The sequence below is a fragment of the Dromaius novaehollandiae genome, chromosome 24, assembly GCF_036370855.1.
Source record: "Dromaius novaehollandiae isolate bDroNov1 chromosome 24, bDroNov1.hap1, whole genome shotgun sequence".
NCBI lineage: Eukaryota > Metazoa > Chordata > Aves > Casuariiformes > Dromaiidae > Dromaius > Dromaius novaehollandiae.
In genome coordinates, this window is record NC_088121.1 from 7128181 (window position 1) to 7145258 (window position 17078).

The 17078-nt window shown below is 36.4% G+C and overlaps 1 protein-coding gene across 4 annotated transcripts in view; it reads left to right on the forward strand.

Annotated features, from left to right (window-relative positions):
• Positions 1-17078, forward strand: part of VPS13D (vacuolar protein sorting 13 homolog D) — a 119376-nt gene that overhangs the window by 68764 nt on the left and 33534 nt on the right. For all 4 annotated transcript variants that reach the window (XM_064525624.1, XM_064525625.1, XM_064525623.1 and 1 more), the window contains 3 exons: positions 898-1046; positions 4865-4999; positions 5386-5553. In XM_064525624.1, coding sequence (XP_064381694.1) covers positions 898-1046; positions 4865-4999; positions 5386-5553 — 452 coding nt within the window. The remainder of the gene's footprint in view (positions 1-897; positions 1047-4864; positions 5000-5385; positions 5554-17078) is intronic.

The window sequence follows — 17078 nt, forward strand, 5'->3', positions numbered from 1 at the left end:
TGTTGGACCGTTTGAAAACGTAAGAACAACTGGCTTGGATGACACGTGGAGGAAGAGAAGCATGGCTGAAAAAGCTCTCTGTGTCTTAAAGTGAATAGTGCTAGCATTCTATGTAAACATAATAGATGTGGAAATTCTAATAGGTTCTTCTGATGGTGGAATCTCAGCAGTTGGACAGTTAAGATATCACCTGAAGTATTCAAGCAGCTATTTCTTCTGACATGGAATATCTTTTGTCCAATATAGTAAAAAGTTCTAGCAACTAAAATATAAATGGAATCGAGATTGCTTGCATAGCTGTGCACTTCTGATCAAAGAAACTAGTGTCTCGCTCTGTACCTGAATTTAATTATTGAATGTCTTCCATGTAAGTGTATAATCTGTTCTGTAGTGGTGAGTGAAATAAGTGGCCAACTTTGCTTGCTTTGTACATTTTTGGTAGTTGGACACATAAGGAAGTATGAAGAAAGTAGGAGGAGGAAACACATTGTAAGACCACTGCTACACAGTAGGAAACACCGCATAGTTATGTTTGTATCACCTTGCTTGTATGTGCTGACAAAGATAAATAAGAAGTGAGATTAAAAGCTCAAATAACTTCACCTATGCATTTGGGTGACTTTTCTTTTTTCTTTTTTCTTTTTTTTTTTTTTCCTTTTATAAACTACAAATAAGTTCAGATTTTGGAGGTGAAGGCAGATCTGCAAAAAAACTTATTGAGCCTCAAAGATGACTTTGGTGTCACTAGGCATGGGAAGTTTTGCTGGCTATACTAGCAGTCACATACACTTCCTGTTTGTACAGAAAAACTTGTAACTCTTTGTGAAATGTGCATTCATGTCTGTTTATATACTTGTATATAATTTGTTTTGGTCCCTGTGTTATGTCTGGATGCAGAGGTTGAAAAGTATGATGAAAATCTCCACGAAAAGGTTGTTGAACAAGGTGGAGGCCAAAAACGATACTACTTTGAAAATCTCAAAATTAGTGTGCCCCAAATAAAGTTGAGTGTCTTCACTTCCAACAAGCTACCTTTGGATCTCAAGGTAAGCCACTGCTTTCACAGAATGTGCTTCCAAATAAAGATATTCTATTCTAGGAGGAAAAGGGAACACAGCTTTTTAAAGTTGATACTATTAATTTCCATTTACATGGTAGTTTGTATGCCAAAATCTTCTACCAGCCGTTTCAAAACAGAAAACTTCTCTGCCGATTGTTCATGCCATTGTATGCATTTTGGTACCCCTTCGTCTTCCAATCTAAAAGAACATGTGCTCTGTTTTTGTTTCTCTGCTTGGTGAATGGAGGTGTCCTCTGTAAGTCTTTTATTTCTGTTATTTCAATTGCAGCACAGCCTACTGCACTTAATTACTTGCTGCTTTACAGAGGATCTTAGTTACGTTGTTAGTAGCCTAAAGACGCTTAAAACATACAATAGTATGGGGGTGGTAAGGTGATAGTGGAGTAAGATAAGAAGTGACTGTACTTAGCAGAAATACAGGAAAAGTCAGTTGAGTGTTTTCATGGAAGGAATATTTTGTCATTGAATTTGGAGTGTTTGCACAAGTACTCTCTGATTTGGTTCAGTATTAATGTGAATTCATGCTGAGTGTGGGCTTAGAGGTGGAAAACCTGGTCCTTTTCATGGGGTAATAAATGTTCTGGCACGGTTCTTCAGGTAAACCAGGGATTCCAAATTTAGAGATGACTGAAATGAACTGAAGTGGCCACATAATTATAGCAAGAAAATAATCTAGTCCAGTGTTCTCAGCTTGTGCGTTCGGACCTTCCTGGGCATGATAAGGTGGCAACAATCAGCAGTATTCCAGTTCCCTCCTTCTGAGCTAATACAGCTAATTTCCTCTAAGGGGTAGAAGTTGATTAAAAGTGAGTGAGTGTGTGTGTGTGTGTGTGTGTGTGTGTGTGTGTGTGTGTAAAAATATCTCATGTAGTCAGTAGTTACAGTTAGTAATCACTCTACCCCGCTGTGGAGGAACTGAGCTGTCTTATTTAAGTTGTATTTTCAAAAAAGTTGGGATGCTGACTAGGCCTGCTTCTGTCCTTGATGTTATGGACATTAATATGTGCATGCTTTTAAAGAAGTTCAGTTTTATGGAGTGAGAGTGCATCATGGAATCCTAACACAATGACCCAGAATGTCCTGCAGCCTGCACTTTTATATTGCCTTTAACAAATGCTTGTGCAAAGGAGGACAATTTAATAACAAGCTGTAATTATTCTTAATCATTCAACAACGCCTTAGAAGTGTAGGATTTTGCATGTTAGCTTCAACACAAGCATGGTCATCATCTAACTCTCTCTACATTTGAGAGAGAAACAGTGTTTGTGGTGAGTAGAGGACAGCTTATCAGTCTGATATGCTTTAGTTGGGAAGAGTTGTTTTTCCAAAAGCACGCACTTAGTAGACAAGGCTGGAGTTTAGTTGGGCACTTACTGCTTTTTTACAGGTTTCTACATAGTTTTTTGGAAAATGTAGTAGTATTTTATGCTCTTGTATGGGGAGTTTTGTCTTTAAGAAACTGGTAATATGCACTGCCTTGTTTAGACTTTCCACCACCTTTGGAAAAAGATATGTACTGGCAGCTGCCAGCATTGTTCTCAAGAGAAAACTTGGCTTGTGTGTGTGTATATATATTTTTTCCTAACGATAACAGGCACTGACTGTATTCTGTATATTAACTTTCACAGAAGGAGTTCCATTCAGTTCCTTGTAGCACAGGAGAGTTCAGGGTAGGAGGGAGAGCATAATCACAGTAGAGCCTTTGTAGAAGTTTTTCTAAGCACCTCAAATGATTTTGGAAGGTTTGGACATTGCTCTCTGGCACTGTGGTACAGACAGATTATTTTTGCTAGGTACCAGTATCAACAAAGTTGCCTTATTTAATATCTGATAATTAAACAGGAAATTACTTCCTACCCAAGTGAATAATGAGGACTACTCTAGTTAGTCAGTCATCCATTTACTGAAAAAATAAATAGGTCCTTTCTTACATGCAAACTTAAATCAGACATGTAATTTACCTTAATTGCCTGCAGATGGCAGAAAAACTCACATTACATACTACCAAGCATGGTAGAAAAACTCACATTACATACTACCAAGCATGCTCCACTGATTAATGTAGAAAAAGATGCAACACAAGTGTCAGGCTTCTTGCCATCATCAGTATTTTTGATGTTAGTGACTATGCAGATGCCATTATTATCAAGAACTGAAAGAGAAGTGATCTTTTTGTTTCTTTTTAAAAAACTCATTTTCTTGTTAATTTTTCCAGTTACGATAAATATTTCCAAACAGTGTTGCGGACCAATAGTGTGATTGTCTTGCAGAAAATTATCAAAGACCACCAAGTTACAGTATTGTTTTTTTTAATCCCTGTCCTCCTTTCTGTCCAGCAGGCGTTAGCATTGATAATATTGATGCTTTCAATGCAGAAAAGTTTTAAGTATGCAAGAATTACCGTTGAGACTTTTTTTTCTTTTTTGCCAAGGCTGAGGTCAGATAGGTTGCGTTTGTCAGTCAAGATGGACTGTATTAATTTTGAAGTTAGCGACATAGTTTCAGTCATTTTTGAATGTGTCTGTTGTATTCTTAAAAAACTGACATCATCATCCAGTTAAATCTAATAAATGGCTCAATGGAAGCACCTCATAAAGGAATTGTCGTCTTCTAGCTCTCTTGTGGACTTTTGTGTGTGATAAACAATACAGCACTGAAGTAATTTTAGAGGTTGTGGAAGTACCATAGCATTTTTGATTTCTTCAGAGTCATCCTGCTGTAGCTACTCAAATTTTGCCATGAGTTCCCTTCCATTTACTTCTGCCCTCTTCTCTTCTTCCATTATTTTCTTTGTTGAGAGAGCGACATAGCAGTGTTCTATTTGCGGTATTTATACATCGTGCATATGGAAGATAATGTGTATGTAAGAAGTCGTGATATGACTTTAAAAACTGTAAAACATTGAAAAACTGCAAAAATCTGTTTCACGAGAATGCCTTGTTAGAAGTTACTGCGATTTGTGCTGTTTTTAAGAGAGAACGATGGTTAATTTAAAGCAGCTTACAAATAGAACATTATAGAAGATTTGTTTCTTTCCTTCTCAGCTTTGTTGTGAATGTAGTCTATTAGATGGTATTTTGTCTTCAAGTATTTGCTTATATATAGCTTGTCTGCCTTAAATACAGAATATGGTTTTTATGTATAGACTGTATGAGGCACAGATGGCCCATGTGCTTATTACTCTGTTTTCTTCCTTGAAAATAATTGAAAAAGCTAGTTTTAAAGAATGTCAATATGCCAAATAATCCAAATAATATTGAGAAACAAGCCTCAGGCTTGCAGGAAATTGTGTAGGTTATCCCATTTCATCGTGACAATACATTCATAGTGCTCCAACAAAGTGGAAAACATCCAATTTTGTCTTTACTACGTATCAAGGAGATTTTCAGCCTCAAAATTAGAGTTCAATTTAATGGAACATTTGAACAAGTATAACAAAGTGCTAAGAATGGAATCTTAAATGGATTTTGTTTTGAAGTATGAATGTCAACTGCAGGAGATGAAATGCATCAGGAAGTGCATTTAATTACGAAGTATTGAACAATATCTTTATCATTGCTTATGTGTAAAAGGCTTATGGAATGATTAGCCTCTATTTCAAAGAATCCACATGGCAGATGTAAACTGTTTTAGCTGCTTCTGATAATGTTTGTTTGTTACTCATTAAGGGATAAGTTTGTTTGGGCACTGTGAATAAGAAATAGAGATAAAAATAAAGGTAGTAAGATCGTAATATCTTTTTTTTTTTTTTTTTTTTTTTTTTTTTTTTTTTTTTTTACTTAGGCATTGAAAAGCACGCTGGGATTTCCTCTAATCCGATTTGAAGATGCTGTGATTAATCTGGATCCTTTCACTAGGGTCCATCCATATGAAACACGAGAGTTTATCATTAATGACATTCTGAAACACTTTCAAGAGGTCAGTGTCATACAGATTTTACTGTGGCAAAGGCTGACCTTCTCTTGATTTGAGGCCTCTACTGGGTGCGGGGAGAACTATTTCTTGAATACTAGCTGAAGTGTTTGTGTTGTGATACTGTTTTGGTATACTGAGAAATTATATCACATACTTCTATTCAGAATACACTTCATTTTAAGATGAAAGTATTGTTGATCTTGCTGATATTTGTGTGTTGATTTATAGAATCTCTTCATTTCTTCAGTAAAACTTTCTATCTGTTTTTGTACAGGTTTTGTTGTAGGGTGATGGTGAGGTTGGTTTGTTTGGGCTTTGGTTGTTTGTTTAATCAACCTGTTAACATGTGATCCAGAAGTGATGTTCCACCCTTCCCTTTGATTTTACAGGAGCTGCTTAGTCAGGCAGCAAGGATTCTAGGTTCTGTGGATTTCCTTGGCAATCCTATGGGTCTATTGAATGATGTTTCAGAAGGTGTTACTGGACTTATAAAATACGGCAATGTTGGTGGCCTCATAAGAAATGTCACACACGGAGTATCAAACTCTGCTGCAAAGGTAATAATTATGACATGAGAGTTTGCTTTAGGAAGAAAAGTCTAAAAATAATTAGGTAACAGATGGAGTAGAATTATTGATAGTATTTATTTTAGGTGACATATATCCTGTTTGTTTTGTAAAAATTGTATTTGAGGCATAGATTTTTGAAATGTTTACATACATGCTTTAGGGATGACATAAGTCCTGCGGGACTCAGTGAAGCTAGTCAAGGCCGTTACTATCTATATGCATACGTTTTGCAGATTAAATGCAGTAGCTGGCAACATTTTGGTTCTCAGTGGTTAAAATGTGGCATCACCTTGTATGTGCAGATGAACAAAGCTATATTGGTTATTGAAATTCTAGAGTTGGAATTTGGAATATTTAAAGATTGTTTCGAATAACATGTTAAATTTATCATTTTACTTTTGGAAACCAGTCAAACTGATGTAAATATGAATTATTTATGTTATACTAACACTTTAATTTTTTTCTGTGCCACTTAGCAACAAATTCTGAAGGAGTTCTTAAATTGCTGCACATGTATCTTACTTATTACTTACTTACTATTTATTATATATTTATTCCAAAAAGTCATTAAATCAGTGCATGATGAATATATAGATAGATAATAAAATATATATATTTTTTTGGTCCTTCTGGATAATGGTTGAGAGAATCCTATTACATCAGTTTTATTAGTTGAAAATACCATCTTTGGTGCCGAAGAGACATAGGGTCTGAACGCAGCACCGAAAAATAGGAAATGGTTTTGATTGTGGTCTGTGTTGTGCTTGCTACTGAACAAATGTATGTTGACTCGAACAAAAAAAAAAATTTGAGATATTCTTCATTACATGATGTGTCTACACATACTGTAAAAAAAACTTTGTGATTGTGGATAGAATTGGAATAATGCTTCCTTCACATGAAGACTCGTTATTTAAAAGGTTTTTCCCTGGTGCTGTCACTCCTAAGTGTAGGAAGTATGTGTATATACACATTTATGTGGAGAGAGAGAGAGAGAGATAAGAGATGGTATCAGAAGGGAGGTGTAATAGTAATAAAGAAGCTGACCTAAATGGAACTTGGTCAGAAAGGAATGTGGGCCATGTAAAAAGTGATGTCTTTAGTAGTGAGTTCACTTAGCAGTATAACAATAATTAGTTAACGCTTCTTTTGCGTATTTGCAGGTAGGTGACATTTAGGCATATGCTGCTTTATACAACAAAATGAAACACTGGCGGTCAAAAATCAGCCTGTCCTAGGCATAGGGTTAGCACGAGATGTGCAGCAGTTACTCGCAGAAAACCAGAGTCTTTCCAGAGTTACTCTGAGATGTAGGCAGAATACTGGAGAGAAGAGAGACTGGTTGAGAATGATTAAATAATAATTGATACATAGGAAAATATTCTCAGTGTTAATCCCTGGCACACTGGGGGGCTTTCAGCTTGTGCAGTCTACAGTTACTGATTAGGCTGTAATCTTCTGAAGACATTTTAATGCAGCTCATCTTCAAGAAACTGGGGGAGGAAATAAAATATCCTTCCAATATTATCCCTGTGCTTTCTCAAAAAATACAGCATGTAGGTTACTGATATAAAGGAAGAGTTCCTCTTTTTCTCCCTTCATCTAAAGAATGACAAGAATAGTCGAGAAAAATTAGAGATTGTTTGAAAAGGGCTGTATCTTCGGATATGAATAAAACAAATCTAGGAATGAAGCTAGCTCACAATCAGTGTGCTTAATACATAACAAACTTTATAACATTCAGGAGCTGTGAAATGTAATGATTTAAAAATATATGCCAGTTTCTTGTTTCACTTAATGTTTATCCTTTTATTCCTGAGCTTAGCATAGCAGCATTAGTAAGACCGTATGTGAGAGTCGATGCTTTCTTTGTGAGCATGGCTTGTTTACCAACAGATAAGTTATGGGAACTAAAGAGTTTTCCACTTTCCTATTATTTTCATTTTTCAGACTAGTAAGTGTAAATAGTCATGGTTCATCATTTCACAACCTATTCCCTTTAATTGGATACTTGGAAATCTCCTTGTTTTCCACATTAATGGGAAAAAGATCATTCAGAAGATGAGAGAGGTGAGATGTGGAGTTTACATAATTACAAATAGCACAAGACTAAAGTTATCAAACCTACTGAAACTGCCGTCGAGATCCTTAGTCCATTACAAAGTGCATAGTCGTTTGATAAACGTCCCTAATCCAAACAGTTGAACTGTGAGGAAAGATGACGTGCATTTTCTAATTTATTAAGTAATCATCTTCCTCCCAGCATTAGCCTAATTTGGACCATTATAAAGAGTTCAAACAAAATATCATGCTGTTGATATTCCTGTCTTAAGCCACATGGGATGTTCTAGGTCTTCTGAGTTTTCTTACAGAGCATTTTAAACATGTGCCTAAGATCTCTTACAATATCATCATGTGTTAGTATTATCAGCACTGCAAATACAGGCTTGTCCAAGCAATCTGGACGATGACTTACTGAGGTTGTAAGGCGGTATCCTTCTGTTGAAATGAATATTTTTGTCCATATTTTCTACTGATGGTTCTGCAGTCTCTTGTGACCCATCTAGTCCACCCAACAGAATATGTTTCTTTAGTGTTTCCTTTCTATAAAGTGTTGTTTCCTCATTGCAATCACATCTGCAGCAACAGTCTCATAAATCTTTCTTTAAAAGGCACGAGCCTTCCTACATTTCCCACAAGGGCAAGGTCATTCTTTGAACTTTGGAGTCATTTGTAACCAAGGTTTTTGTGAAGGAAGATTTTGAAAGGCAGAAGGGCAGTTGGATGTTGAACTCCCCTCAAAATTCAACAGGAGTTGAGTGCCTGCCTCCCATTTGTACCTTTGAAAATCACCCCATGCACTATTTATCTGTCTTCTCAGCTTTTTTTTTTTTTTTCCTTCTTGATGCATCCCAAATGTCTCAGGTGCAAGTCTTGCACAGTTCCCTTTTTAAAGCGTTGGGTTTTTTTTGTTGTTGTTGGTTTTTTTTTGTCCCTTCAGAACAGGGAGTGAAGTTTATCATTTAGGTAAGCCTAACTGTACATTATAGAACTCCCTGAGTAATCCTACTTTCCAAAGGAGAACAGTAACCCTGCTACCTAGATGATAAGCGTAAAAAGGCTCAAGTAATCAGGATAAATTCTTCTGTATCTCTTGCACTGATCTTAGATGTCTAAATCTGCTAGAAAACTGCACCAGGAATGTCAACATAACACACAATTGACATTCCGAGTACAATTTGTGACATGTCATGTAGATGCTACAGAGTAGGATTTGGTCTGCTCCTCCTATGCTACCACATATATGCCTTATGGTCTCATGTAGGATATGCTGGGTTTTGGTAAAGAATAAAATGGGAAAAAAAATGATCCCAAGTGATCAAGAAAAACATGATCAAAACAATAAGGTCATTTTCGTCTTGCTTCCTTGGTGTTCTCTGTACTGAAAGTATTACTTTTCACTGCATACGTTTTACCTGATTCAACTTTGCCATAGATATCCTCATCTTTGCAGCTTATTCTGTGGAGCTGGCAACTAATGCAGCCAAAACTAGATGGACAGTCTTCTGCAGATAAACTGGTGGCTGGAAAAAATACTGATTTTGGTTGTTTTGGTTACCTGACTTGGAAAGTGTCCTAAATAAAATCTATACTAGATTTTAAGATGGGTCATTTTTTAAGGTGTGAATGGATAGATCACTGCTGTTCATAAAATTATGCAAATAAACTTTAATGCTATAACGATCACTTTAGAAGAAATGCTGCTCAGCTGAATTGAAAAGTCAGCTATTTGAGTTGTGTCTGGTTTTGTCATTTTATTGCTTTTCTATTTTATAGTTCTGTTGATTATCCCTGTAATGGCTTTTCCATGCATTTCAGAACATGCAGTGGGTAATGCCTTCTTTCAAGTGGAGAGCTTCAGTATATTTAAGTTGGCACAAAACCTTAGGTTAAATAAAGTTCACTACAGACAGTTCTGTAGTTTTTATCCCTTGGAGACTCCACGTTCTGTATTTTAAAAAGTTCTTTGATCCTAAATATAGACACCTGAGGGAATTTCATTTTCTCTGAATGGAGACTTGTATATAGTTGCCATATGCGTAGAAATGTCTTGAATTCTTGGCATCCCCTCCCCCCCACTTTAGGCATGATAGTACTAAATCCTAAATTATTCCTGTTTCAGAGGCATTTCAGTTAGAAGTGAATGCTGAACGCTGAGCTAGCACCTGAACAAAAATGTTCTATTGCTTCTGTTCTTTGACTGATTAAGTAGGGTTGTATCTATTAGTGGCAAATAGATGTTGTGCTGACATAATTTAAGTTCTGGTAGTAAAGGATTGAAAAGATCATTCAGTTTCTCAATACTGTATTTCATTTGTCTGATACTTTCATTCCTTACAAGGAATTCGGGCAGCTTGCATATATTATGAGCACATAAGTAATGCAGTTGTTACAACTGTATAAGTAGGCCTAGTTTCCGTGCATAGATATTGGATGGAAATTAAAAAAAAACAAAACACGTTTGAAATGTATTGGGCATAGAAAAAAATAGTATAAAACTCTTTCAGCCTTTGAATGGCTTTGTTGACCCACCTTGTTCCACATTTGCAGTATCCCTGTTCCTCAAATTCTGAGTATGTCGCTTGCGATAAACTTCATATTGAAATTAAACGGACAGGAACTGGTTTAGAATCTGTCCCTTTTCTTGAGTTAAAAGAGAGGTTGCAGTCAAGTCACCATGGATAAGAAGGTTGTAGGCTTTAGTTCGGCCAAACAAAGAAGAGCCTGCACTGTCTAGGCATTATCTTGATTGCGTATCAGAAATAAAATTCCGTCACTATCTTAACAGCCAGATCTCTTGAGTATTTCTTGTGACAAAGGGAAAAGTCTTTTTGTGACGCTTGAGCCTCCTTTTTCTTTTCCTTACAATAACATATTTAGGGATTTTTTCAAAGTAATAATGGAGGTCCTGAAAGTGGTAAGACTAGTCAGCTTGTAGAAGGGAAGTGTGTTGCAGTAAAGGAAGAACTTTAATTTTTCATACTGAACTTTGAAGTTTCCAGTGAGAGGTTTAATTTGGCATGCAAAGGAGTTGTGCCTGATGGTTTACTTTTCCTCCTCTTTGTTACATTTTTATGGAAGCTCGTAGAGTTCTAACAAGCAGCTCTGTGAGATTTGGAGGCAGTCATTTAAAAGTGAGAGTCTCGAAAGGTTTGTGACCAGACTGTGAAATTGAAAATAAAAGAAAAATTTAGTGACCGAGAACAGATGAGCATGATAGTGTTTCATTGTATGCATCTTTGATAGCAGTTCTTTAAGAACTGTTTGCTATTAGCAGTTACCTTTGTGTGGATACTAGAAATTATTTTTAAGCTATTTTCTGACCTTTGCATTATATAACATTTATAACAATTCAGGATGTTTGTTTCTGAATGGTTGATTTTTAGCATATGGCATAGCCAGCAGGGCAGAGGAGACTTTTTTTTTTTTTAAGATATAACACCTTTGATACGGTTAAGAAATTCATTTGCTCCTTGATGATGTATAGCATGCTCTTCTGGGGAATGAAGGATTTTTTTTTTCTGTAAAATGTTACTGGATTGTTTTTCGTGCTGAATTTGGTGATAGTTAAGTTTCCCCATTATCTCAAGTTACGTTTTTAAATAAACTGCTAAAAGAATCTTTAAATGCATTTAAATGTTTTTTAATTTTGTGACATTTTTGCTTTATTTAATCTGCACTGCTAAAAACAATGTCCATCCATTTTTCCTTTCTGGCTTTCCAGAGTGGAAAAAATAAACTTGTTTCATTTTTGATGCTTTCCATCTTTTTTTGTGGTTGAGCAACACTGACAGCTATTTGACAGCACTGTTAGTCAAGCTGGCCACTTTTGTAAGTCTTGGCTGACAGTGTTGCGAAAGAGCTTGCAGCACAGAGAAGCATAATCAGAGTGTTTAGTTTTCATCATGGTTTCCCCTTGTGTATGTTAGAACTTTTGTTTTTTATCTGAAACATAGTCCCTTTTGAGAGTGGAAGGGCAGTGCAGTGTAATTGTACTGCTTGAGATACCTTGTTTGAGCCAGAGGTACTGCCAAAACTTCAAATTTTGTATTTAAAGTGTGTCTATAGCATCATAGATGAGCCCAGCACTTTTAAAGGGTAATAAATGCTACCTTAAGATATGCCAAGTTGTATGTAGTGCCAGAGTGTGGAGAAGGTTCACCTCTCTTTTGTTTTGTTTTGTTTTTTTTTAATATAAAAAAGGGCAAATCAAGGTTCCTGCCTTCACAAGGGTTTTCCATTCCATATATTTATTTTAATTTAGTTCAGAGTGGTGGCAAAGTAGCTTAAGTGATTAACAGAAATATGAAAAGAGTTAGGGTTTTGGAATCAGATAACAGAATTATATGACCTGCAAGGACAGGAATGATGTTCCATGGGTAGCATGGAGGCATTCACACCAAAGGAGCATGACCGCAACACAAAGGGAAATAGAGCTTAAACGCTAGTTGTAAGGTATAAATGGAAGCAGAAATGTAAGTGGTTGGTAGCGACAGAAGAATAAAGATAACTGAATTCTATATGGGAAGTGAAGAGGAAGTAATGATGGTATTATTTAAAAAACGAAAAGCATGATCAAGTGTTTGACTTGTGTGACTAGTAACTTTGAGAAAATTGTGAAGAAATAAGTTGAGAATTGGATACAGCAGAGCACAGAAGACAGTTGCAATTTAAGCAGGTTCTACCTAGGAACAGATAGAAAAGTTTCTAAAAACAGTCAAAGCTGATGTTTCCCTTTGTTTAAAGTTTCTTTGTTTATGTAACCAACCACACTTATTTGAGATGGTCTCATTCAGAAGTAAGAAAAACTGGCATTCTTGCATCTTTGGAAACACTACTTCAGTAGTTCTAGGAATATTAGCTAAAAGTGCAGTGCAGATAGCTGAAATGAAAATCATCTGTTGGTGACAGGGAACTTCTTAGCAAAGCCTTCCTAGATGAAGTACAAGAAAGAAGCACACAGTTTTCCTTAAATGTGTGTTAAGTAACATATTCAACTGATAACGTAGAAACATCATGATTGCAATTAGTTTCTGAGCTTCCTACAATTTTAGGCCTTCATAATTTTCTCTAGACTCTCTGTTCTTCTAATTAACTGCCAACAGCTGAATGTATACGATTACTGGCAAAGACTCATGCTAGATAAAAATGAAGAAGGCTGAAATTCTTTCTGGGCAATTTTATAGATTTGAGCTTGGGGTTCTACTTTGTTCACGGTTGTCCTTCACAAGAGTAGTCTGAGTATTGAAGTTGTGGGATTTGGCAGCAATTGCCGTAAGTAGCTTTTCCTATTCCTAGAAGTTAACATGACTCATACAGTTCAATGTAAACATAGCCTTCCCTATGTTTTCTTAGCTTTTTGATAATGCTGTCTGTCTTTATTATGATGCACTTGATCAAGATTTTTCTCCTTGCGTCTCCCCCACTATTGTTTAGGTACTATTGCAGCGTGTTCAGGTAAGGCGTCCAGGTGGCACTGTAGATCATTTTCAGTTTAACTCGCATTTCGTTCACAGACTTTAGCAGTACGCTTGCAGGTTCAAGTGCTGAGCAGTGAGAATTTGTATGAAAATGTGTCGCTTACAGGAGTATGTGACAGAAAGTAATCGAAACTGCTGGGCAGAAATTTTCGATATTGGGGGGAGCATTGTACGTGAGGCCGTTTACCGATTTCCTAACAGTGTAAAAGACAGCGAACTTTATGGCCAATTACAGTGACAAGCAGAAACCATGGAAAGTGGCACCTCTTCTTATATACATAACATCTGGTATCTGTGATCAGTATCTTTGAAAGAGATTTTGAGGTTAAGAGGTAAAGGATGATCTCTAAGATTTTTTGAAGTATTATATTTATCTTTTCCGTCCTCTTGTTAATTTGTGTCATGTGGTAAAGTGGTTGAACTCACCGGGGAATTAAGTGAATAAAGGAGAATTTAAAATGTGCTATGCAAAATGTTGTTGAAAGCACAAAATGTGAAATTAGAAGTAAACCTTTTTAACCATGTAGATGACACAAAATTTTACCTTAACCTACAGGTTTTAAATGGCTAGCATGTCATGAAGCAAACAGAGGCATGTATCCCGTACGTTGTATTTAAAATCTGAAGTAGCAAAAATGGGGAGTGGGTTTAAGATTAGCTGATTTTAGTCTTTACACAGCACCTAACTGCATCTCCCTACTGTTTATTTGAAGAGGAAGCGTATGTAAAACGATGTTAAACAGTATAAATTTGAACTTGCAGTTCCTTGGCTGTGTATCCCACGGGAGGGAAGGCACCGTTTCTGTGTCCATAAGAGATGGCTGGGATATCTTCTGAAGCTGTAACAATAGATAAGATGATTGGCAGCAGTTTTACAGGTCTGAATGAGTCATCCTTTGAAGAATTTTTAGCTGCGTATGCTGCACAAATGATGGTAGGCTGGATTAATGTTAGCATTGAGTTTCCTTCAAAAATCTAAAGCAACACAGAAAGCCTGTGGGTTTGTGAATAGAGTGCCCTTTTGCATCCCAAGCTTGGTCATAGGTGACAGTCACAGATGGTGAAACTGATTAGAAAGAGAATGTGAGACTGTCTCCTTGGGCTTACTGGCCATGTGGGAGGAAGTATGCTAGGTAAGCAAACCACGTAAACACTGAGAATTAAAATGAAGTTGCTGTATACATATGCAGTATCAACAGAGGGTGAATATGTTGTTATAAAACAAACTTAATCTGACAAGATCCGAATATGTTGTCACTAAGTATTACCTCAAGCGACTGGACTATATCCCTTCATTTTTTTTCCTCAGGTTTTCCATATATAAAGTTAGATTTATTTATTTATTTACTTATTTTGAAGGTGTGCGTGTAAGAGGGCAAGTAATTCCACTCCCAAAAATAAACAAACAAAAAGACCTTAAAGATTTGCAAGAGTTAAAGCTGGGGCGGGGGGGTAGTGGTGGTGGAATTATCTGTTAAGAGTATTAGTTGTTTAATAAAGCACAGTTGTCCTCCAGATGAACCCGCCAGTGACTCTGCAATTGGGGTCATTCCAAGTTCATGCTGTGGACTTTTGACTGCCTTCTGTGTATGTGAAAACAGCCGGCAGTTCCTGCAGGGATCACTCATTCAACCCTGTAACACAAAACTATTGCCAACGGGCACCTGCTGGTGCAGCTTCACAGGAGGTCCTTGAGGGAAGCTACCCAACTCATCAGGCATCTGTGGAGATAAAAACAGTGGGGGCTCCCCTGGGATACCCAGCTAATCAGGCATCCATACAGGCAGCTCATCAGGGGACTTCACAGATTACCCAGCCGACATGCCGTTGTCAGGATCCATTAGGAAGCCTAGTTAACGATGGGATGTGAGCTAATTAAAGCTCCTTTACTTCATTTATATGACATAAATGCGGTGGAAATGCTGCACGGAATCTCGAGAAATATATGTTTCTTCAGTGGGAAAAGTGGTTGCCTCCTCTTGGTTGTCACTAATTTAGAGAGGTCAAAGTTTATATATCTCTTAAAATCAGAAGCTGATGATAGCATTTTGTAGATTTAGTATTTTCTAAATTGGGGCCGCATCTGTTCCAGTTGTAGTTCCATTACGCATTTCTTTTTGGACAATTACGACTTGACTGTAAATGCTTTTTGGCTTGGCCTGAACAGTCCTCTGTGTCGAGGATGGTTTTTAACAATTGACCTGGGTGTGTATTAACGTGTGAAGGAACATGTAAAAAGTATATAGCATAGATGAAATGAATTCAGAAACTTTTCTGCCTGAACCTCTAAGTAATTATGATCTCTTTTTAGAGGTTGACAGAAGACATGGTTAAAGTATTTGGGGGAACAACTTCAAATAGCCAAGAGTTTTAAGTATGAGAAAGACAGGCCTAAAAGCTTTTCAAAGACTTAAAACATCTCATTTTTTTGGTCTCAATATAATACACAGTTGACCAAACAAGGATTTAATAGGAGGAAGCTGTGTTGCCTTTCTGGTTGCTGATATCTGTTTTGTAAAACTAAATATGTAGTGTTTGTACCTTCCATTCCATAGCAATGCACGTGTAAAGAAAATTAAATGTGCATCTGATTAGTAAAGAGGCTGCCTGAGAAGAGATTTTCGGTAAGTCATGGAAATGCATTAATCATCAATCTTGAGACATCACAGTGAAAACACAGTGAAATGAAATAAACTCGGGCTGAAGAACTTACTAGGCAGCCTTTAACTGCCCCACTGCACCTAGTCATTGTATATGCCCAATAATACTGTTGTTTTTTTTTTTTTTTCTTCTTTTTACCCTCTCAAGGGAATAACACCAACATTTGAGGCTGACTTGCTGCTCTGAAACAGAGTTTCTCTGCTGTAACAAATTCTGGCAGCATGTACATACATCCGCTTAGCGTATAAGGTGTACTCAGTACAATTTTTTTTTTTTTGCCTCCACAGCAAAATAAAGGCTGCTTAGTTTTGACCTGCTGTATTTCACTGTCAGAAGACAGCGTAAGATCTGTATCACAATCGTACTACTGGTCTAGATGTTCTGCTGAAATATATATAACAAGAGAGGAGTAGGAAATAAATATCATTATAGTATTTCTAGAAGGCAAAAAAAATACAAGGGACTAAACTTAGACACACATTAAACATTTATGCATAGTCCACTGTATTTAATCAGTTGTCTGGACAGTACTTCCGCAACTTCTATTCAAAAGGGATGATGTGGATGAGGGGAAAATACCCTTGTTAAAAACAAAACAAAAGAACCCCAAACAAACACTCCCCCACCCCCCACAAAACACAAGAACACAACTCAAAAGAAAGCAGCCTCTGGTTTCTAGTGCTATTCATTTCCTTGAATTCATTATATAATTTATAGATATGTTTTATAAAAGATAATTGGTTTATATATGTGATATGTATATTTATAATAAAATGTCAAATAATATTTATACGTTATCAGAATGAATAGATCATAGTACTATGTTATGAAGGCAGCTTATGAGTCTTAGAACTTTAAAAATAAATTGTTTTCTTTGTAAAAACATGACAAATTTTGTAATATATAAACTTAACAATACATACTTTGTAGGTTTTTCAAAATTTACCAGCTACTATTTACTATTTACTTTTTATTTGTTAGCATTGTATTGTTAGGTTCACAGTATACACTGATTTGTGAGATACTTATTCCTTTCAAACAGTCTGTGCTGTGATACAGATTGATTCTGTCAGCAATGCATCAGACAGGAAGTAAATGTCAAAGTAGCAGAGAAGAGAAAAATGAAGTTCCAAAATCGGTGTTCCTGCTTAGGGTTGTAAGGAAGTGTCATTTGACAGAAACTCTAGTTCGGAAATCTGATTATCACTGTTGTTTCTCTGTCTTTCTGTTAACTACTCATACAGCTTTTGTTTCCTGTAGTAAGCAGCTCTTGTTTTCACATGGACACTTAAGTGTATTTAGGGGAGTTAT